General features: G+C 39.3%; 1 protein-coding gene across 4 annotated transcripts in view; it reads left to right on the top strand.

Moving 5' to 3' along the window:
- The window catches only part of ptprsa (protein tyrosine phosphatase receptor type Sa), a 255817-nt gene that overhangs the window by 112166 nt on the left and 118792 nt on the right, over window positions 1-24859 (top strand). For all 4 annotated transcript variants that reach the window (XM_055221435.1, XM_033965526.2, XM_055221436.1 and 1 more), the window contains 3 exons: window positions 4738-4942; window positions 18526-18671; window positions 22167-22308. In XM_055221435.1, the coding sequence (XP_055077410.1) occupies window positions 4846-4942; window positions 18526-18671; window positions 22167-22308 (385 nt within the window). In that variant the 5' untranslated portion in view covers window positions 4738-4845. The remainder of the gene's footprint in view (window positions 1-4737; window positions 4943-18525; window positions 18672-22166; window positions 22309-24859) is intronic.

Here is a 24859-nt window from a genome sequence, read left to right as displayed (position 1 = left end):
GAGAGGAGTGTTTGTCTTACAATATATACAAGAGCGTGTTCACAACTTTTGATGAAGACTCTTGGATGCAAATCAAATACAAACTTTGCGAAATTGAGTTGGGAAAGTTTGTTAAATCACATTTTTATCTTGTCTAAGGATCAGTAGTTCTTGTAAAAATGTGTACTTTCCATACTTTTACATTCAGTTGTAGACAAAGATCAAATGCAATTACAGTGTGTACAGTGTAGGGGGCAGTGTTGCATTTATAAGCTTCACCTAAATATAAAACGAATGTGCGTTATTTAACATTTGCATATCACGATGGCACCAGCGTATGACAATATTAAAATAGATTCACAAATACAAAAGAGTGGTGTGACTTTGAAATAAAACTTTAAGGCACTTTTCAGCAGTTTTAACTCTCTTTTCCCTTTAGTTCATAGGATCCTCGCTAAAGGTTGTGGGACTCTCGTGGGGATAGCAGATGGCAGACACAAGGTGGCTCGGAGATGTCAAGCGCCATTTCTGGGGTCGGGGGAACGTTGGGAACAGCGGAGGGCAAAGGCTCATGGGAAAGCTGCTTCCAAGGAGAGGTTGCCGGGGCAGCGCAATCTTAGGTCCCTTAATGAGGTCAGGGCAGAGCAAGTCCTGCCTACCTACACAAACAACCTTCAAAATCACAGTGGCATTATTCTAAGCAGCATCTTTGAAGACATGTGTCTGTGTGTATGAACCATTCTTCTTCCGACTGGGCTGTCCCATGTGGCGCCTAATGACAGGTACACTGAATTTCACATTCCTGCAACACCGATCTCTGAGGATTGAGCAATAAAAGAGGTAGATACACACATGGAGGGGCCATTTACATAATAGTCCCGCAGTTTCATGCAAATTCATGTGATTCTCCACCAAACATCTGCAATGCAAGCATAGTTTAGTATGCATGAATTTGACGGGGGAAGGGATGGGAGAAGAAGAGGAAAAGTAATGAAAGATAGGAGAAGGTTAGGATGTACGTGGCAGGCAAGCAACGGTAACGGTAGGTTTGAAGGATAGCTTTGATCAAGGAGAAGTAGCAAAAATACATGTTTGTGTTGAGATGACAGCTTTGAGTATATACATTTCAATACAACACATTCTCCTAGTCGGGCGAGGCAGAAAAAGTCAAGAGAAGTGAATTTCAATGACACATGGAATCAATAAATTTCAGGATTCTACAACAGATGGTTGCTGTATTCCAGTTTTACCGCAATGGCAGGCTTGTGTGGTATGTCTCAGCACACACACGCCTCGCATGCAGACAGCCATGCTACACAGCTCCGGCGTCATATGCAGAACAAATAAATTATATGGGAGGACAAGTAAATGAGTAGACTCTAAATGATCACGCTCTTAAATGCCATATGGAGGTGTTCAGTTGAGAAAAAAAAATACCTGCATGTGACGACTAAGTGCTATGCAAGCAACAGTAGGAGCTGTTATTATAAGACACTGTTGAGTATGTTCACGCACAGCCTCTGTAATTAAAATCATATAAAAGTCTTATTTTACATCTGAAAATGTCAAAATGAATGCTAGAGTTATGCCAAGTATGTTGATGGGCCAATTCATCTTTACTGTGCAATGGGGGATTTTATGGATTTTTTGCATTGCCAAAATGTGTATACGTGCAGAATGAACATGTTTGCATAAATACCATGTGCAAAGAAATGCTAGTTTGTGATACTATTGAAGGATGGGTTTTATATTATGCAATTTTCTGATCTGTTCCAATGTTGTTTCCTCATCGCAAACATGCCTGGAGTTGTTTTTGTTTCATTCACACATTTAACACACAAATCCCTGCATATTTAAGCAGAGTTCTTCTCACAAAACTAAACTCTCTGTTCCACCTCGTGATGTCATGTGGTAATACAGGAAGTGCTCTGCTGTGTTTTTAAACTCCATACACCTTCACTAGAATCATTTGGATAATTTCAGCCCTGGATTTGATGATTTCTACAAAAATAAAAGGTAAAAAGTAACTGTTACCTTGAAAACTACAGCTTGATGACATCACAAGGTGGAACAGAGCATTTTGAGCTATGGTGATGTAGACAGATTAATGATAAAGGGTTACTCAAACATGTGTGAATGAACTCGGGTATGTTTTTGAAGAGGTAACATTATAACATGGCTTAATGCAAAGAGTTTTGTGTAATGTAGGACTTTTAAACAAGAATGTTAGCTCTCTACCTCCTTGCACGCATATCGGTAGATTTCTGACTCTGGAATGAGCAAGAGGTAGACTAACAATCTAATTATGTGTCAAATGTCTCTGATCAAACCCTCATTTAAATTAGCTTGTTGTAGAAACCCTTAAGAGGAAACTGACCATTAGCAGTTTCCGTTTGCAATCACAGCTGGGGTAATGGTACGGGTTTATCAATCGACTGGCCTCTCAGCCCGCAGTGCCAGAATGCGAAATTTTTCCCTGTGTCCATTTGTGTCGTTAAAAAAATGAATGCTTTTAACAAGACCTGGCAGGCTTCCCCAATGAGGCGCTAACAGCAAGGATTAATATAGTGTTTACCTTTTAGATTGAAAAAACAGGTATATTGGCTTACATCCAGGTTGTTATGGTAAAACTTTCCATGCTGTGGTATTTCTTAAGGAATTCAGGCCGCACTACATGTTGAGAGAGGATGAATCGATAGTTAACCAGTAGCCCACACATCGCCATAGGTTATGTGTAGTGAAGCGCCTGTCTTAACAACAATGGGGCTTGTAATTGTGTTGTGAAGTTTGTATAGCAACCAGAGCAAGAGATAGAAACGCTTGGCCTGTGGGTAGGGCCATAAATCATAACCTAGGCATGCGACTGTGGCAAATCCCTGCAGGCCTGGAAAGATTAGCCCTACCTACACCCATGTTTACACTCGCAGACAATAGGGGCATCATTCACAAGGCCCACAGATTATTCGATACTCTCTTATGCTTGTGTGTTACATCACTCAGCCTCCAGGTTGAAGCATAGAAATAGAAAATAGGGAGTCAAGGGGTGGTTGTTGGTCGTGTATGTGTGTATTGTGCGCTGAAAGAGGAGCTCGCTTTTTGAAAGACGCCCACTCTTTTCTTGCACGGCATCAGTCAAAAGATCTTTTGTTGATCAGCCTCTTTTAAAACTCTGGAAAGTGTGTCTGGCACGTGTAGAGGAATTTATGGGAACTGGACATCTAAAGAAAAAGTTTGAAGGAAAAGTGTAGAGAGATAAAGAATGAGGTGAGGGTTATAATGTATTGTGTGCTGTATGCAGCCTATATATGGCCTTATGCTGTGAAATATGAATGTATAGGGTGTGATGGAGCAATGTCAGTCAGCAGTATTGTCAAGCACATGCAAATGCTGCCTTGCTGTGACCTCTTTTTTGTATTAACTCGCTATCTCATGTGTTGCCAGTGCTCGTTCATTTGCTCTATCGTCCTATTCTCATACATGAATAATGTTTTTGCCATGGTGATGTTTGCAAACTGAACAGAAATTCTCTTAAAATCTTCAGTCTAGACTTGTACATGAAAGTTTTTTTATGTTGACTGCATCTTGAAGAGTAAATATAAAAACTTATATTGAAACGTTGAACTTGCAGAATGCCAAAAAATAAAATATGTCAACATTTTGAGTTAGCGCCTTTCATAGATGTAATGTTTTTTCCCCTTTTGTATTTACCGTTTGTCCTTTCGTGAACCGCTATTAACCATTATAGAGTTGTCTGTCACTTGCTTGTATTCCTGTCCCTGTGTTGAAAAGCAGCTCTCTTTAAGTTCGCAGGCGAGGATTTAATATGAAATGTTCAGGGACATTTGAGAACCACTCCTTTTTATAGATCCCAATTGTAAACCTGTGTTGACACAATATTATCTTTAACCTCCATGCTCCCCCTTACAAAGGAGTCTGTTTTATGACAAAGTGCCCCCTGTCTGCACAGTTTGTATTGCGGCACCCAGTTAACCACCCGGGGTGCAGGTAATTAATCTCACTTCTACACAGTCACCCTTGTGCCTCTCATGGGGGCGGCTAAGGTGTAAAGAGAGCGTGCTCAGTGTCTTGCTCAAGGACACGAAGGCTTGGCAGATGCTCGCTGACACAGGGGTTGAACCAAGGTAGTGGGATCGTGTTACTCTCAGCTATTATATAGTTTTGTGATGTGGGTTTTACAGTTTTGCAGACAAGACTTTGCCTTCTGGGTGACCCACAAAACAAAGTGACTATTGTTCAAGTGCTATTGGATATCTATACATTTCTAATATAGAACTTTTTATCCAGTTTTAGTAAGACAGTGCATGAGTATGGTGCAAATCTTGACTAAATGTGTATGGAAGTATAAAAATCAAAATAATTAAAGATGTATTTTCCGGAGTATAAATTGCACCAGCCAAAAGATGCATAATAATGAAGAAAAAAACATATTTCACATATAAATCTCTTCTGAGTTTAAGTCGCACCCCAAACTATAAAAAAAGTGCAATTTATAATCCAGAAAAATACGGTATACAATTGAATTCGTCTAGATTTAGTTAAAATGGTGCCTAATGTACCAAATGACTCAATTATGAATGTAACTCTAAAAACACTTGACAACTATTGAAAACACTAGGGCTTATGTTTATATTTGCACAGTTTTTTGATTTGTTTTAACCTGACCTGATGCGCTCTCCTTCATATACAATTGTTTACTCCAATGACTAAATATGGTCCATTTTTTGTGTTTTCTTCCAGAGTACCGCGCCATCCTGTGTGAAGCCCCGCCCTCCCTGTTTGGTTGGGGCCAGGTCGATCCTTAGCCCCTCCCTCTCTCCCTGCCCCCCTCCCCCCTCTGGAGTCAGGATGGCCAACGCCGGAGCCCCTCGCCTCTCCCTGCCAGTCCTGCTGCCTGTCATCACACTGCTGCTCTCACTGCTGCTCACCAGCTCCCAGGCCTTATGTAAGTCTATGGCACATGACAACTATACATGGAACATGGAAATACTCTCCATGTTAAATAGTCTTTTTTCATCTTGTAATATTTAGTAAAAGAAAAGTAGTCAAAGAAAATTCAGTGACCTTGTAATGTTTACAATTTGAAATTTATTGGTAAAAATACAAAATTACCTTGTTTCGTTCTGTATAGTCTGAAAAAAATAAAAATATGAAAAGAAAAGTCGTGAAAATAAACTTTCCATGTAATAAATTAGTATATAAGGTAGTAATAGTGCAGTAACAGTAGTCGTAGAAGTACTGGTTGAAGTTCAAGTAGTTGCTTTTAGTTGTTGCGAGTATCCTTACAGCTCACAAGCTCCAATGCCTTGTAAGTCTTTCTAATGGCCACAATCTACGCATTGTACAACACCAGAAGCTTCACCAATCAGTTTAAATGGATTTTTCATTTTACAACCAAATACTCACCGGTATGAAGTCAGTGCGCATTCATCATCTTTTATTACTTAGTTGAGATAGAAACACGAGGTGCATTGGTAGTCTCTTATCCCGCCCTGTCAACTCCTGCTCAGGATTTGTTCTGCACCATTTCCCCGTTAAGATGAGCTTAGAGTAGCATTAGGGAGATGGAACAAAGACGAAGGCACTGCGCTCAGATAGAAAGAGAGCGATGGGGATGTGGGGTGGCATTCCCCTTGGGTCTCACTGTCTGTAAACCCTATGAGTTTGAGAGAAAGTGTTGTTACATATGTAGAGAGCAGCCTTGTCCTTGTTGATGTATGCTAATTTATTTTAATTGTTTCCAGCGTACTGTATGTTATGCGAAGATTGCTTTGTATGCAAATGATTCTCAGTTAGACTTTATATATTGTGTGTATATATCTATAAAGGACAGGAATGTGACTTTGCTTTTTCAGTCACAGGGAAAAAAAAAAAAAATCTACTCCCCTACTTCCTGTTTGACCTTCAACACGAATCAAACCAGCGAAGTTAAACGCACCCTTATTACAAGTATAGTGGCAGACATTTGTAAGCCTTAAAAAGGGAATAGCGATGGATGGAAGTGAAAAAATGGGACAGTACAAGCGTGTGAGTCCCCACATGAACTCTGGACTCTCCTGTACTTGGGAAGGTTGATTGGAAATGTATTCATGTATTCAGTCCCACTGTATACAGGAAATGGGACAGATGTTTAGAGCTTTGGGTGTACGCAGACTGAAACATAATTACCATACTCACACATGCATTAGCGAATGCAGTTAAGTTCACTGTAAGTATGACGGAAAATCATTTTAAACGGATTATGAGGTCTTTGTAGAAAATATTTGCCACAATGAATTTATCAACTATCAGATGTAAATTTTTTGATTTACTTTAAGGTCCTATATTATGCGAAATTGACTCTTGTGAGTGTTAAGTCATGTTATGATGTTGTTACCTCCTCAAAAACATACCTGGAGTTGTGTTTTGTTTCATTCACACATGTTTGAGTAAACCTTAATTATTAATCTCCAAAGCTCAAAATGCTCTGTTCCACCTTGTGATGTCATGACGTAGTGGTTTTCAAGTTAACAACTACCTTTTACCTTTAGTTTAGTAGAGATTGAAAATTCTAAGGCTGAAATTATCTAAATGATTCTAGTGAAGGTGTATGGAGTTTAAAAACAAAGTGGAGCACTTCCTGTATTACATCACAAGGTGGTGTTACATGACATCGTGAGGTGGAACAGTGTTTTCTATTTGAGAGAAGAACACAGCCTAAATATTCAGCCTTTGTGTGTTATGTGTGAATGAAATGACTCCAGGTATATTTTTGATGAGGAAACAACATTTTAACAAATCAGAAAATGGCGTCATATGAGCCCTTTAAAAGTGGCAGAAAATAGGTCTTTGTAGCTATAGAATTTCTGGAGTTTAAAATATGAAAACATAATGGCATTGAAGCAACCATATTATCGCCTAATAATGAAAAAATATTCAGCTTTAATTATTGTATGTGTGATTCCTATATTATGTACATATTATTTACACTATATAAATCATGGCAGAGGTGTAGATTGAATCCTCCTCACAATATGTTTCATGTCCCCAGCTTGAGTTCAGTCACCGACCACGCACGGATGCCATTTGCTCCCCCGGTTTAAATAACATTCAAACGTAATTGTCAGCTTCATTTCTGATGGAGATTAGCCCCTCTCTGTCCTCTGACACAGCGGGGGTGTCTCTCTCCATCTGTCTGCCATCTCCACAAGCTCTTCCTGCAGATATGATCTTTGTTTCTGTGTAGATCTCTCACTCTGTTTGACTGTCTCATGCAGTTGTTTGTCCTTCTGTTTTCTCCTCACAGAAGTAGGAAGCCAGTTAGCAAAATTAGACAGCATGAATCAAGCTGGTTATACTAACATGTGATTAGTATTTTGGAACATTGGTGTATGGTAAATGGCACTCAAAGCACTTTACATCAAGGAACCACTCAGTCATTCACACACAAGCAGACACTGGGGGTGTGGGGGTGACAACATTCATCTGTGGGAGCCGGAATCGCTCGGCCAACCTGTGGATCAGCGTTTCTGACAGCTTAACCAGTTATGTTTATGTCGAGAGCGGGATTCGAACCGGCAATCTTCGGATAAGGGGACAAACACACGCTATTGCAGCTCCGTAATTATTGAAATAATTGTAGTAACAAAACAATGAACAACAAATTTAAGGCATTCGAGACACACATTTTTCATCAACAACAACAACAACAGATTAAACTTCATTATGATGGGTAGATGCAACCCTCTCCTAACTTGAAATTAGCATCATAAAGTATGTAGACGTTGGTCCTCAAGTGTACTATTACCTCTAAAGAAAATTCCCACATGAAGGTAGTAGAAGTACTTTGTCTTGTAACAAATGTAAAAGTCTGCCCCTTCTCTCCCTAAATAGCCTCTCTACTGAGGGCCCACAGCTTTGGCCCCTGTTATTACATATAATCTATGTATTTCATTTTCTCCCTCTCCTTCTCTCTCTCTTCCATTGTCTTGTACACCCACAAGCAACACCCAAACACACAGACAGAACAGTGGTGTCTGTCCAACGATATCGCCTCCCACCTGCTGGACTGAGACTGTTCACAAAGCTGCCATCAGCCCCCACCTTGGACAAACACTTTTTTTTTCTCTTCCCTCAAAAACACAATGCCACTTCCTTGCATTATACCATCCCTTTTTTGCAGCTCCTAGCATGATGTCATCGCTCTATCTCTTTTCAATCTCTCTCTCCATCACCGCACGCCATCCCCGCTCATAAATCACACGCAGAAGTAGACAGTTTTAATCAAAAGAGAAAGAAATATGGCTCAATAAATCCCACCAGCCCTCACCATAATAATGCACGCTTCCTTATTTGCAGGTTCATTTTAATATGTACGAGGCTTGCTTACTTTTCAGCTATGAACACATCGCGGGAAACCTACGCCATCTACGCGCTCTATATGTGGTCTGTGTGTATCTAGATTGTCTTTTCATTGTGTACAACATGACAACTAAATTTATTTTACAGGCAGCAAAGGATAATAATTGTATTTATGTGCGATATTCAGATGTTATGGTTTGTTTGGTTCTCTTTTGGCCCACGGGCTTATCTGCCATGATAGCGCGCATAATAAGAATATATTTTTAAAATGAGTAAATATGCATTGTGTACAGCCAACGACAACACAAACACGATAAAAATGGAAATTAATATTTAGTCAAGCCAACAAAGCTGCCTCGTATTCCGACTGACAAACACAGCGTGACAATAGACCAATAATGAGCAAATGGTGCACTGCGGGCCGTTACAATAAAGGATTTTACAGTCAGATATTGCATTTGGAAGCGGTCAATATATTAGCAATTTATAATATTTACTGATGCAACCCGGTATCGTATTATATATATTTATAAACCTACAAAAGACTTCACATTTTCTCAAAGCAGGGATCTAAGGATGCTTAAAATTTGTTTTTCATCTAAGTAATATGACAGCATATTATTTACTTTCTGTGTTTAGAAAAAGCTGCTTTTTCGTTGCTGTATTTTGTCTTTTGTTCCATTCTTCCTTTTGGAGTACACAGCCGCACTCTACGCGCAGTCCTCATAGCGGTAATTGGTCATATACTCCCAGTGATGGGCTAAGGGTCTTCAATTATTTATATTCCTTTGAAGATGCCTTTTGGGAGAAACTGGAAGCCCCTTAGTGGAGCTGGTACTTTCCTTTTTTGTGTTTTCTCCATCCTCAACTTTTTTGCTGTTGTTTTGGACTTTTCTTCATCAACTATTGCCTTGCTAACTATATATTTTTCTTTTTACATCTCTTACGTGTTAATTTTTCATGGGTCAAAACGGTCAAATCCATGTAATTGCAATCGCTATTGTCAGGAAGGCTCTGGTAGAAAACAAGTCTCCTTATATAACTGCCTCACACAAGTAAAAGTTCACCATCTGAATGCCAGTTGCCATGGCAGAACAGATACTAACCACTTTTAAGATTTTTTTTTTTGATATCTTTTACCTCAGAAGTAATTTTCTTTGGTCGACACAATAGATCAATTACCTATTTTCAAAACCCCTCTTCTCACTCTCCCAGTCTCTTCTCAGCATCATGCCTCAGTGGTTTGAGCGATGTTCTGTGAACCCAGTTTGACAGAACAATACAGTTGATTGAAAGGTGCTATCCCACTATATTATTTTCCTTCCACTAGAAGAAGGAATTAAACACAGCACCGCGGGAGACGGCTGTAGAATTGATCCAGTCTAACACTTTAAAGTCTTCTTGTACGCCCAGAAACACACCCCCAAAACTTCCACCTTGTTAAGCAGTTTATTTATCTGCAGCATACAGAACAAAGAAGTACATATAGACCATAAATTGTAATACTGAAATTTATTACAGTGACACAAAAACTCTAAAGCAGGTTTATCTTTTAAAAATATTCTGAATGCGCAATATCTGTGTAATCCCAATCAATCAGTCATCCAGGTCTGATCCATCGCAAAAGAAAAATATAAAATCTGTCAACTGGACAAATCGTTGTAGGAGAGAAGACGGCTGCTCATCCAAGCGACTTCTTCAGTTCTGGTCAGATTACAGGTCTGAAAAGAGGAGCTAACTACACTGAAACTGTAAACAACTATTATTTACAGCATAGTCATGAGTGAAATCACACATCAGGGGCTTGAATGACTATATACTACTATAAGAAGGACTCAGGCACAGTGCACACCTAGAGTAGCACAATAAACCTAGACTACAAACAGAAACTGCAAACAGTAGGTGGTTTTAGTTTCAGTGTGGTTAACTCCTCCCTTCAGACAGATATAAGGCAGCCCCCAGCAGTAAACTGACCAGAACTGAAGAAGCGGCTTGGATGAGCAGCGAAACATCTTCAATCCCACAACCTTTTGTTCAGTTGACAGATTTTATATTTATTTTGCTACTGAATGTACAATATTATATGTACATAATACTCATCTTACTGTCTTATTGTAATACTGAAAACTAACAAAAAAAATTCCCCACTAGTAAGAAAAACTTCTCTTGATAAATACTGACGCCCCAAAAATGATTATCGATCTATCATGTATGGAGCGATAAGTGGAAATAGTAATAATCTTGACAGCCTAAGTTTACATTGTGATGATTCTTCGAAGTAAAGTGGTCACACTTTAGATCTGCTCAAGAGTTTGTTTCTTTATATTACTGTGGAAACTCTTGCTACCATAGACGTAAACTGGTGAATCATATAATGTGACTGCTCTTGGAGAAAACATCGAAATTATTAGCAAAACACCACTCACTAACTCATACTCCACTTTAATGGTCAAGGTGGGTGAAGTGTATTGCCAAAGGGACATCGCAGCACTAGAGTCGTTCGTGGTATTCCCAGCGATCTCCCATCCATGTACTAACCAGCCCTAAACCTGCTTAGCTTCAATAAATAGACCACATTTTCGCCTTAAGGAAAATAGTCAGAAGTTTATTACAGTATAGATTAACCAGCATACATGTAACTTCCTGAAAACAGCTCCACTTTGACCATTTTGATGTTAGTGCTCTTTACAATCATTTTCAAAATCACAAATACTCCAAAACTTAATTTTCTTATACTCTCTGAGGAATTGGGCCTATTTATTTCCAAAAGGGCTAAAAATGCTTCGTCTTTTTCAGCTTTTGTATCCCCTCCGCCTTCAATTGTGGTTTCAATGGGACCAATTTGTGCATATTACAAGTGTGTACCTCTTTGTGGTGGCAAAGTGGCTGGGCAAAGTTTCTCACCTCAGGATGGGAGCACTCTAGGACTTAACCTACTTCACTCACAGCTCCCACATCCTGCCACAAGTCCCCTGTGCTCTGCAAAGCCTGAACTCGGAAAGTTTGAATGTAGAAATGGCTCAGTGCATGATGAAAGAATGCTGAAAAAAGTAGTTACTCATTTGCAAGTAAACTTCAAAGTAGCATGGAGCTGGAGTTATTGGAAAAAATGCATTACGTGTCACATGAGTATAAATAAAGTGTATTAGCAGGTGTTGATTGAATACAAGTTTATTATTGTCACTGAGTTATTCTGCAAAATCGACTTTTCAGAGTTTTTAACCATGTTATAGTTGTTTCTCCTTGTCATTCACTCTCTCAAAGTTGTTTTTGGAGTGATTCGTGCACGTTTGAGCAATCTTCAATCGTGTATTTCCAAGACGCCTTATCACTGATCAATCCCCGGTTTCTAAGCCACCGGCAAACGCCCACTCCTCCGTACTTACTTCGTTTTTCAATTCTGTTTTCCTAATCGATGATACGTGTAGGATTCGACAGCACCACATAGTCAGTAGTGTAATCTGCAGCTATCCATAGGGGGCGCCAACAGCTCCACGGTTGTTTGTTGTGACGATGTTTACGGTGACGTCAGCTCCCATTGGGCACCTCAGTTTTTTAACACTGAAATCACCGGACTTGTATCTTTTATTAAGTCATTTTAGATTAATATTGCAATTTAAAATGAGCAAATTGTAAGATAATGATCCACGGGTGTCATAGATTATAACTATAGAGCATAGAGCAGACACAAGGCACAATAGGTTTTCTTTAAGATGTACTTTGGGGGCAAGTTTTCCAGCAACCGGTGTCCCCTAATTAAAATGAAATGAATGGGTATTGTGAAGCATAACAGAATAACTAACAATTTAAATAATAATAATAATAAATCAAAACAAGTATAGAATGTTAGTGTATACACAATTATGCAGTAAATTATTACAATGTGTTATATATTTATTTATTGAGCCATTCTTTCATTGTTCAAAGGCATTGCATCTGTTGTAATACTTTTGTCCAGCGTGCCAGACTGAAGCGCGTACAATCACAAACTAAACATGAAGAAGAAAAGAAACACTCGCACTAAAGCATTATAAATCATTCTGTCCAGAACTACTTTCTGCCCCCACTGCCCCACGAGTTATTCCTCATTAGCCTTTCTTCCTTTAACTTTAATTGGAAAAGGTATTGTTACATTAACCCTTTAGCTTGCCCAGTCGAGGTGAGGCTTACAGACTGGAGCTCTGACCCACACACCTACTCCATGGACCACAGCTGCCGCGCAGATTAACTTGCACTGATTACGATTTTATCTTGACAGACAGTGCATTTGTTAACCCCCAGTAACTACCAAAGAACGTCTGCTTTGGAGTGATTTAGCCTTAGACGCAACTACCTCCGTCCTCCTTTGACTTTTCCAAAAGAGAGTGAATAACATTGATTTATATGGTCCTGGCTGACTTCTTCTCCCCCCATTCAAACACGGTTTTGGGAATTTTGCAAGCGTCTTCTGGTTTTTGTTGGCAGTGATTGCGTGTGAAAACCTCCAGACAAGACAAAACGAGACAGGGTTTAGAGTTAAGGCCTGGTTACCATAGTGATGGTGCTTGCCCAGGCAGCCAGTGAGAATTGGTCCTGATTGATGGGGCTTGGTTATTTAGGCCTGCAGGGTGTGTGTGTGCGTGTGTGTGTGTGTAGAGAGAGATGGGTGTTGCTTTGTGTGTGCTGTTGTTCAATGCATGCGGTTGAGTGCACTTTTCAGAGTTCATGCTGGTTATCTGTGAGTAAGGTTTAGAGAGTGGAGATAGTTAGGCATGAAAAACCTGTAGCCGTCATTGCAAAAAGGTTAATTTGGGCTTTGACTTAATTACAACTGGTCAATTAAGTTTTCATCAAGCTAGTAAAAGTATGGGTAAGACATGAGTAAAGGCAACAACACTTATACATAGCCTTTATAATAAACAGACTAAATACATAATGTCAAAAGTGCTGTTTAGCCAAAAAAGTACAAATTACAAATGAATACTTCTGCCATTTCTACTCTATTTCCACTATATTAACACTTCTAATCCCTGAGTACTACTATGATTAACTACCATTTAGGTCAGTAGGTCCATACTGCATAATTTTTGTCATGTTATGCAAACGTTGGCAGGCCTTTATTTCCATTATAGTACAAATATTCTCCCCTGAATAGCACAGCATGCCTTAACACCAGTTATCTTTTTTAGATGTGGTGAAAAGATCAAGCTTACACAAGTATACATACGCTCTAGAACTTTGAAACTATGTAAACGATGGTTGATTCCAGCGCTGACTGATTTCTGATCCAATAAAAGCATGTAAAAGAGCTGACAGTTGGGCGTTACTAAATTGTTTTGTATGCCTCAAGGCCAGTCGCGTCATGAGGCTTCTGTTTGACTAATGTGCAAATTTGATTTAATGCAAGCCAGGATTCACTTCAGCAAATCAACTTTCGTAAATCACTGACATGCTGTTTATGTATTAACCATAGCGTAAACATCACCAAATAGCCGAAAATGGTCCCTATAAAAGTATGCAAACGACTATTAGAAATACGCAGGATGTCGGTAATACATCCACCGTGATCGGGATGGAAATATGCAGAACGCACTTTACTTTGATGGGTTTCTCATCTATATTCCTCCTCCGAAAAGCCTTATAATAACAGGGGAAGTGAAATTAGTTAGCTTGCTGTGGTACCTTTAACAGCATAAAATGGCTATTCTTGCTGTCATTCCCTTTTGAAAAAAAATCTTTTCTGTGTGCTTTAAAAGATACACAAAAGCTATCTGCCGCAAGATGGATAACAAGTGCCCTTTTCCCTTTTCTCTGGCTTTCTCTCCAAATCACAGAATAGCCGTGCGTCATTTTGTCTCCCACTTTGCTAATTCAGCACATAATGGCTCCTATTTATGACCCTGGAAGCTTTTCGCCCATCAATTACCGTATTAGTCATAAAGCTAGCACCCCCCTCCTCTCTCCTATGGGCTCACAACAACGGTAAAATTCTGTAAATGGAGCGGTCTCGTATTTCCACCTCCCTCTTCGCTCACTGGGGTGGGGTGCGCTCGGTGCCATGTTATCGCGGTAAAGCAGGGGTACAGACGCTAGCAGGTGGTTAGCGTATTAGCAAAAAGAAACATCGGCGTGCGAGGTGTAGTTATGTTTCTCAGTGGTCATTCATGTTTGTGCGGATCTATTCTCGGTGACTTCGAGATAGCGCGGCTCTCCCATTGCTGGTAATTTTAGCTCGGACCTCTCCCTGCAGAGCTGATAAAGAGGGGACTTGTACACGCTTATCTGGCCAGTAGTAACTCTGTCCATCCGAGGAAAGCTATGGGGAATACCAGGGTACAAAATGGCCACTGCAGGTGTCGCGCCCTCTCAATGTCATCTTTGGTCAAAATAAACGCATACAGAACCAGGAGAGACTTTCCTTCCTACAACCTTCCTTACAGCAAAAGACGAGTGGACATTTTTAGAAGAGTCGGCACAGCTGGGAATCAAAGCCTTTAAGTTTTGTGCTACCGTTAGCATACACAGAGTAGCCTATAGGGAAGGACAGTGGAAAGTTTTATTTTTATGACGAAGTAACCTTAAATGAAACTTCTTTTGTAGTTTTTTGTAAATGGATCAGGCCCGTTGACAGAAATTTGGAGGCCTGGGGCAAGAAGCTTTAAATGGGCCCCCGTTTAATATAAATTAATAGGAAGAGGGTCCAATTCTGGGCCTGTAAAACCCTGGGGCCCGGGACAATAGACCCCATTGTCCCCTTTCTGTCAACTCCCTTGAAATGGAACTAGGGATGTCAAGATAATTCAGTAAGAACAAAAATATACTAGCTAATTCTTACCGTTTAAGCTATATTAAGTCGTTTCAACTGATTTTACTACAACGTAAAACTGAAATAGGTATAAGATCTTGCCGTCCATGCCTTTTAACTTAACGCTTGTTTCAGAAAGTATAATTTTGTAAACCTGTTCTTATATTTGACAAAAAATAATGCGTAGATAAACAGTGTGAATCAAAGTAAGAGACTTGAAGATTTCACTGTTGTTTAATAATTGTGAATAATTGCTAGTTTGTAAAGTTTTTTTCTCACAAAATCATAATTATGACATTGCTAGCTGGCTCTTACTATCAAACATTATTGGTTATATAAGTTATATTAAATTGGTAATTCAGTATCCGCTAAGCCTATAATTTTTGTGACGGCAAATTAAGTTGTTAAGCTTTAGGCAGTTTCTGAAAGTTCCAATGTTTTATTACAATATGTTTTTGCCCTTTTAAAGTCACACAGACAATCCCATTGATGATTTCCCTGAAGGTACTCATCAACAATAGCCTTTGAATGATGATGAATGTATGACCCAGCATGCTCCTTCACTATCTGTTAAATTTATGGTGTGGTCTGTGCCATCACTCATTACTTGAAAAAAGGCTAAACAGCTTAAGTGCTGACACCATTCACCCTCATCTAAGGTGCAATTACCAGCTACTTGGCAAGGTTCAAATTCAAGCAAAAAAAGGCAGGTTTAACATTAACTGTTGCTGGCAGCTGAGGCCCAGAGGCGCAATGCTCAAGAAAATTGAATAAAAGGTTAATTATAGTTCACACAATCACACACAGCAAACCTGGAGTAATTGCTTTGTATTAGACATTTACAGGCTTACAGTCGGGGCGTTATCTCATGATGTGTCCCACACACAAAACGCATACAGCCTCCAGCACTTTAGTTCTTTTGGTCGGTGAGTTAGCTTTGTATTGCTTCCAAAGTTATGCCTAAATTGTTTAAGTTATATTCTGTGTCAGGTGATAAACTTAATTTGGAGAATAAGTAATGTCTTTGGTTAATTAAAATATCCAAAATGATTTGCACTGAGTAATGGGATAATACTACTACTGTTTTTCGTAATAATAATCGTTCGTGGTACAATTTGTCACATGCAATCCAAGGGGGCTTTCAAAACACTTGAGACTAGACTGAGACTAATCCTGGAACTAAACCAGGACTAAAATGGAATGAGAACATGACCAAACCATATCTAGGGACAACATTCAAGACATTCACACTTGTTTGTAGATATGGTTTGGTCACGTTCTCGTCCTGTAATCGTAGAATTCCTGGTCAAGAAGTTTGCATTTTATGAATAGACCAGTTTACATTTATACACTCATTATTTCTCATATCAATACATAACTGCAAAAAAGTAATGAAGTTTGAATCTGCATCAGACCCAGTCAAATGAAGCTCATCGATGCTAGCAGTTATAGCGGCGAATTTGGAGCCAAGTTACAAATTTGACACTCTAACCGCGAGTATCATAGCAACCAAAGAGCCAATCTGGATCGAGGCTGTTCATGATAACGCTTTTTCCCGCCTGTGCCGCTGGTTTAGCAGGGAGTAGACACTTAGCAACACTGTCAATCAAACCTGTTGCTAACGCTAACGGGAGCAATCTTGAGGAAAGAGGCACCTGATTTGTCTGTTATTAATGTTCATGTCTTGATTTATGGAGAGAATAGCGAAATAAAAACACCAGGATCATGTAGAACGGATTAATATGAACATTTTAAAACCAAAATGACGACGCTCACTGCATCAGTTACAGAGAGAGAGCTAACAGTTTTTCAATGTAAAGCAAATTGGAGCCAGAATCGATGGAGCTGGAAGCTGGAACATATATTTTATTTCACCCTTTTCCATATGGCACTCATTTTATTCTATCCTTACCCACCGCTCTCCTTTAGTTAACTACTTGATCTGGGAAATACTGTGATGATGTCCCGAGGTTGAAACCCGATAGACATTCTCAATTGATATAGTTGTGTTGCAGTTTCTTTTCTTTTTTATTGTAACTCCCAAGTAAAAGTGAGTGAGAATTACAAGTCAAACCAGCGAAGGGAAAACTAATCAAAGAAGCACTGCCACCAGCCCCAGTCAAGCAGAGGTCAGGAGGACTGCACTGAGTTAAAAAGCACTTGTGTCTAATTTCAAAATACCACTGAAAGTTGTGCCAAAAGAAGAGATTGTATTATACTCACAAAAAGTATAGCTATCTAGAACCTGTCACCTAACACTTATAAGGGTGGTTTGCACTGAGGGGGAGGAGCTAAGAATAAGTTGCCGTGATTCAACAACATAAAAAAAACATGAATCTGTATTTTTAATGGGATTACTCCTTACTAGCATCTAAAGCAGCATCACAAATATGTTTAAGTTCCTTCTTTTCACCGCTTTTACTTGTTTGTTTAAAACCTTCTCATCCATTCTATTGAAAAAGAACTTTGCGTGTTGTGTTGTGCCATTCTGCTCCTGAGGCATTTCGGAGAGCCTTTTAATTTTATGTCCCTGTGTCTCCTGGTATTTCTCCTGCTCGCTGTAAAGTACCCACTCAGATAATGAATGCAGGAAGTCTCTTACATATGTGTTTAGCTGTGCCTGGAGACCGGTGTCGGCCGATGCTTCCTTAATTATTCATTTGACGGAACGCGCTGGCCGTTTGATCATGCTCACATATCTGTATGATTCGCATTTAACAAGATGCTCAGGAGACCCTCGCTCGTGGTTGTTGTCTTCTGCCTTCTGCTGCTAAGAAATATATAAGACACTTGGAAACTGTTCAGCTCCGTTTCAGTGGGACATAGTAGCAATGACTATTCCAGTTTTAAATGGCTGCAACACCTGAAAAGCTATTTTAGACAGCGAGTTTCTGAACAAAAAACTCTTCTATTGTGATAATGATGGTTAACCGGGCTGTGCGTCAGATGGTAGCTAGCTGCGAATCCACACCACTCTGTACAAAAGTTGATAATAACTTTTCTTTTCAATGCTCAGCGCTTTGTAGTCGCTGTAATTGCCAAGTTTCAAATCTTCAGCATGCATTCACCAGTCCATTTAATTATCTGCCAGTCCTCAGTATCTCCAATGACTTTCTGGTTGTTTATTTGGTTTGCCGGTGAACTGTCAAACGATGCGGCTCGGCGGAGTAGAGCGAGAATGAGTTATAGCTGAAGATTAAAGGCGTGCGATGAGTTAGCGCTCTATTGTGTGACATTCTAAAGCTGTGCGAGAATGTTGTGTGGATGCGGCTGTTCGAAAAGGGCTGTCCTTTCAGAAATGTAATTACACCCTTTAATTCGTCCGGAGAAGAGGCTGACTGGGCTCTGTGCATTCATCTTATGGCTAATGTCGTTTTTTTTCTCTTCTGTCTCTCTTTCCTCAGCACCACCTCGCTTCACTAAAGTTCCTGTCGACCAGATTGGCGTCTCGGGGGGCGTGGTCTCCTTCGTGTGCCAAGCGACGGGCGACCCCAAGCCCAGGGTGAGCTGGAACAAGAAGGGTAAAAAAGTCAACTCCCAACGCATTGAGGTGAGTTTGGGGAAGACATTAGGTAAAGCTAAACATTTTTTTGGCCTTTAAGATGTAAGTAAGATGTTGTGCAGACAGGCTAAGCTATTATTACACTATAGAAACTTCCATTAAAGTCTGTTCAGCACTTTGGTCAACTGTGGTTGTTTTTAAATGTGTTATAAAAATAAAGTTTGACTTATTACTGTGTAGCTTTTGGGATGGTGCTATCACAGTTTTAGTTTCAGTTTAGCTCAGGGTTTGAATCCAGTTAAATCATGATATTTATTACTTTGTTTGGTGTTTTTCCAGTCCTGGTTAAATCCTGGTCTAGTCTTGGTTTACTCCCAACTTTGTTTTGGTGTATGTGTGCAAGTGTGAACATATCCCAATCCACATAATAGGCTGTGGGTTTTTTTATTATGAAAATATAGTGTAATCATAAGAGAAGCACTGCCTCTTGCCTCCCAAATGAATGTTCATAAAACAAAATGATACAGTACAGTATACTATGACATTTAAAAATAGTCTTGTTACAGCGTGCATTCACTCTTTTAAATCTAATTTGAACTAATTTGAATCCAAAAAGCAACCACCCATTTATCCGCTCCTCTGAACTCTTGCCTAACTCAGCGCAGTTACATTCCTCGTTCATACAAGCACATCATTCAGCCTGTGAGAATGAGCCTTCTTCGTGATGTTTGTTGTGGAGTTCTCGGCAGGCGTCCCAGATGGCATCTCCAAAAGTCTTGATTGATGCTCAGTGTCTCTTAATTAAAAAGTTGCTTTCATTAACTACCACACAACTGCTCGGTGAGATAGACATGAACGCACTGGCACGCAACACAGTGGGTAGACAACTAAAAGCAAGGGGGCTAAGAAAGCGCAAACAGTGGAAGTGACAACAGCGCCGGGGGACAAGTCGCTTCTCAACAGAGGGCAAAATAAAAAAGACTGGGCTGTGTTTGTACACTTTTTACTGCTGCATGCTAAGTGAGAAACAAAGCCAAGGGCGGGAAGAATCCTGCCAGAACGGACGCTCTCTTTCCTCCGTTTAAAAAATAAAAATTAGTGAGGGGACTTTTTTGAAGTAGTTATGCGCTTCTCCCCTGCGCTAGCCTCTAGACAGCTGCTTTGATATTGATCATGATGCTGCGCTCCACAGTGTTTTTAGTCTAATTAGCAGCACAGCCCTGAGACTGGAAGCAGCGGGGGCCACTCCAGACTTGCACTTGTATCTCCAAAGTCACTTTTTGAGAGGAGAGAACACATGGGTGATCCTTCTGCTGCAGTGTGCTCTTAAGAGATGAAAGTAATGGTTTGTGAGTGGACTGACCAAGTATGAGATTTGCTTTTAAAAAATGATAAAATGTTAAATGCTATATCAATGTCTAGCTAAGCTCATAATACTCTGTTAAGCACTTTGGGGCTCTTGAAAAGCGCATTATAAATTCAAGGGATTATTTTTATTATTGTGTTGCCCAATCCCAACAGTGTTCATGGAAAGCGTTCTTCAGGTACAGCTACTATTCATAATCTATCACTAATTGTTGGGTTTCAGGTGACATTATCAATATTCTATAGGCTTAGGCCAATATTATTTAATACAGATGGGAGGAAGCTAAAATAAATATATAAATGTGGATTTTTTTTGTAATGTCCTTGGGTTTGCACAGTAACAGCAATCATTGTGTTTAACATTTGTGAATTTACCTTTTGGATATTTCATGGCAAAGTAAAATATAATCAATAGGAGAAACTGGCTCTTACGCCCCCATGTAGGTGTTTGCCATCATCACATTATACAATCTGAAAACTGACAATATACAGTAGGCTATGCAATAGGGATGGAACAATAAACAATAATATCATTTATTGTGATAAAAAGGGTTGGCAGCAATCATTCGTGGGACATTTTATATATCATGATAATCACCAACAAAAATAATCACCTGAATGTCCAGAAAAAAACAACCAGAATTGGACCATCTTCCTATTAATTTGTATTAGAGAGGGGCCCATGTGAGACTTATTGCCCCTGGGCCCCCAAATTTCGTTTGACGGCCCTGCTCATCCATAATATTCTCTGCTAAACCGTAGCTGTTTTCAATGATAACAAAGTACAATACTATAACAGTTGTTTAAACATGGAACTCATTCATAATATTAAACTTATAATGATTCATATCCATAACAACTTTAATCATTATCCTGATATAATCTTTAATTGCAATTATTGTGGCTATGATAATTGTCACACAAAATTTCAATATCATCCCATGCCTACTATGTAATATCTGATCCAGCCACAAGGGGCCACAACAGAGCACCAGTGTCAGTCCCAAGCCTTGACAGAGAGAGTGACAGCAAAATCCTAATGCATTTTACTAAAGGAGAGAGTGTTGCTCTGGTTACTATGGAAAAATAAATAAGTGGAATGAAATTACTATATCACTAAATATCTATATCCTTAAACTCTGACATCTTAGCTCAAGTGTGCATCCACTTGTGTTATTTCAAAGCCCTAGGACCAGTTGAACATAAAGAGCATTATTATCTGTGTGCTTAAATGTAATGATTAGCTCTGGTGCTTTCAATCCGGCACAGCCCTGCTCAGCATTCAGCCCATGTGCCCACTTCTGAGGCAAGACTGGTTTTGTTTATAAGAAAGCTCTCGCAACAAGGTTCACAACAGAGGGCTCTGTAGAGAACAAAGGGCATAATTACTGATAAAAACAAGATGAAACGTAGAAAAAGCCAATGCATCACCCAGATATGGCAGCAGAGGTGTAGTGCAGAGAAAATAACTGGTGTAAAGGCACGCTATGCTATTCAGGGAAGAGTGTTTGTACTATAATGTAAATAAAAGCATGGAAATGGCCATTTAATTGTTAGCGCCAATGTTAACATAACATGACAAAAATAATGTGGTATGGAGATACCGATGTATACAAGAAAAAAAAAAAAAAAAAAAAAACCCAGCTTGATGTTAAATTGATATAAAAAATAGTAAAAAATAATGATCTATACAGTAACTATTAAAAAAGAAAACTTTACTTTAAAAAAATAATAAGCATCAGAATAAAATGTCTTAATATAAAGCTACACATATATATGTTTTCATGCATATAAAAAATGCATGAAAATATTAAATAAATTGATATCTTTTATACCATGTTGATACTAGTTTTGTCACAATACTAAAATTTAAACTCAATTCCAATACTAAGGAATAGACTTGATACTCAATACTGATTCTGATACCACGATGATAATAAAAACACTGTGATTTTCAACATTATAATAGTACTTTCTTTTATATTACCATGTGGCCTTATATCTGTGTAATTACTCAGTGGTCCAGGTAGCTTCCATAGTGGTCCATGGGCGTATACTAGTCTATGTGGTCCTTGTTTTGATATAATTGTTTTGTTTTTTTCCACCAATTTACTGCACACTAAAGTTATTCTTATGCACAGTTATACCTCACATTTCTTGGGTTGTTTTCTTCCATAGACCATAGAGTTCGACGAGGGAGCCGGTGCCGTGCTAAGAATCCAGCCTCTGCGGGCACCGCGTGACGAGAACATCTACGAATGTGTGGCTGAGAACAGCGAGGGCGAAATCACCGTCAACGCCAAGCTGTCAATCATCCGAGGTGAGTGCCACGTTATGAAGCAACCGGCAAAGGGCCTGCAGCCAAATCCATCATTCAAGTGGACTTCCACAAGCTCTAGCTCCTCTGGTTCCATCTGACGACATCACTACTGCAGTTTTAGCTTCTCAGTGTACCTTGCACTATGTATTTTTATGATTTATTTTTTTATTCGTTCATGCATTTGAACCAGCCCTTATTATACATATTGCTGGTTTAATCAAGTGTCCATTCACGTCAGATCTCCAGACCTCTATTTAGCAGTGATGAAAACTCATTGCAGCATGAATGAATCAAATTGCCTGGTCACTGAAACACATCCAAAATGGTGGAGAGATGTCGATATAAAATCAGTGACTATTATGAGATTTATATAAGTGCTTTCTATAGACAGCAGGGTCAAGGTTCAGGCTCATAACTTATAATAAATGTTTCAAATTGGTTTTCTAGTTTTAAATAGAATCTGACTCCATAGTTGTTGTTTTTTAGCACGCAAGTGTTGTTCCTTAAATAGTAGTCTACTTTTTTCCTGCGAGTTTTAGTGTTATTTATTTTCACAGCATATACAATAGAAAGTGAAGGATGGTTACCAAAAACCCTCAGGGGGCTTAGATTGTGGCAACCTCCATAAAAAGTGCATAAGCCTCTAATAAAACAGTGCAAAATTCATATTTGCAGCTTACGAGAGATACGATACATCAATACAAACTGAGTTACACATCAAGTTTAACAGGAAATGGAAAAGTGCAGTTATTCAGAAGCAGACATTTTAAAGTGTTTTCAAACACTAGATCGGGGCAAATTGCAGATCCAAATAGTTCAATAGTTTTGATTTTTCAATTCAAAGTGAAGAATACCTGTACGTTAGTTGACACACAGTTGTCCACAGCAGTTGTTGTTAATTGTCCACCACTCCAAAAACCGTCACTAGAATCATTTGGATAGTTTCAGCTCTGGAATTGCCAATCTCTACTTAAGTAAAAGTAAAAAGTAGCTGTCAACTTGAAAACTGCTACATGACATCACAAAGTGGAACAGAGCATTTTGACGTTTGGAGATGCAGACAGACTAATAAAACACAATTCCAGGTCTGTTTTGAGGAGGTAACAACATTATACCATGACTTAAACCTCACAAGAGTCAATTTTGTTTAATATAGGACCTATGAGAAACGATTCAGGACATCATGGTTGCTAGTTGAAAGTCTTAAGCCTTTTCCACCACTGTTTTGTTCTCTGACTGCTTACGATGGACATGCACTATTTTCCTGCTTTCCTGTTGTTTTCTCAATATGCTTCTATCTGCCACATCCCCGCTCCAAATAGTGTATTTTTGCTCTCCTCCCCTGTCTCTGTCATCTGCCATGTCTGTGGTGCTGGATGAAGCTGCTGGCTGACTGGCTGGCAGGAGGCGCGCTCGTTTTCACATCCACAGGCAGCAGAGGGGGCGAGAGGGGCGAGAGGGGGGAGCCGTGGAGAGTGTTTGCGAGTGGGCACAGTGGGGGGGTTTGGACCAGAGATTGAAAGCCTGGAACAGCATTGTGAGGGTGTTGTTATTGTTAGATATAAACCCCCAGAAACATGGATTTGTGAGACTTGGGCGATACCTTAGTTGTTATACAAGAATGTAATATCTTGCACACAGTCACATTAATACCTTTCAATAGAAGATGTTTAATCTAACTTTTCCAGTCTGTGGCACCTGCTTGTCTCCATGGAGATGCTTTTTCTGGAGTTTGCCCCATTTCACATTTAGCTCTTTTTATGTCTCCTATATACACAGTTAATTGACTAAAACTATCTGAAATGTTCAACTATGACTATATCTGAAATGCTATTGGAATGAGGACGCTTATATAACATGTAAAATTGTAAATAGACAAAACATTTTAACAAGCTTCTGAAGGCTGACTCAACAATGGCACATAACTTCATACCCGACTCCTGCCAATAATTGTAAATATATGAAAAATGTATAGTTGCAGACCAGCTATGCAAACCCTCCTCCACACAACTGCATACATGTGGAGTTGTGCTTTCTTTCACACATGTTTAATGCACAAACCCTGTATATTTAGGCTGAGTTCTTCTCTCAAACTGAAAACACTCTGTATCACCTTGTGAGGTCATGTGTTAATACAAAAACACTGTGTTTTTAAACTCCATACACCTTCACTACAATCATTTGGATGATTTCAGCCCTGGAATTGCCCATTTCTATTGAACAAAAGGTAAAAGGACAATACAAGGAGGAACAGAGCATTTTCAGCTTTGGAGATGTAGACAGACTAATAATAAAGAGTTACTCAAATATGTGTGAATGAAATAAAACACAACTCCAGCTATGTATTTTAGGAGATAATGGCATTATAACCTGACTTAAAAGCTCACAAAAGGCAATTTCATATAATATAGAACCTTTAAAAATAGTATCCAAGTACCAAATTCATTCACTGATTCAGTACAAATATACTGCTTTCTGTAAATAAGCAGAGATGAACAAACTGGCCCCTTTCTGGCTTGTGTATCAGGCCGAGTGAAAGTGCACATGGCCA

This window comes from Periophthalmus magnuspinnatus, chromosome 4, assembly GCF_009829125.3.
Source record: "Periophthalmus magnuspinnatus isolate fPerMag1 chromosome 4, fPerMag1.2.pri, whole genome shotgun sequence".
In the NCBI taxonomy this organism is placed as follows: Eukaryota; Metazoa; Chordata; class Actinopteri; order Gobiiformes; family Gobiidae; genus Periophthalmus; species Periophthalmus magnuspinnatus.
The sequence above is the reverse complement of the archived record's forward strand: the minus strand, read 5'-3'. Positions and strand labels throughout refer to the sequence as shown.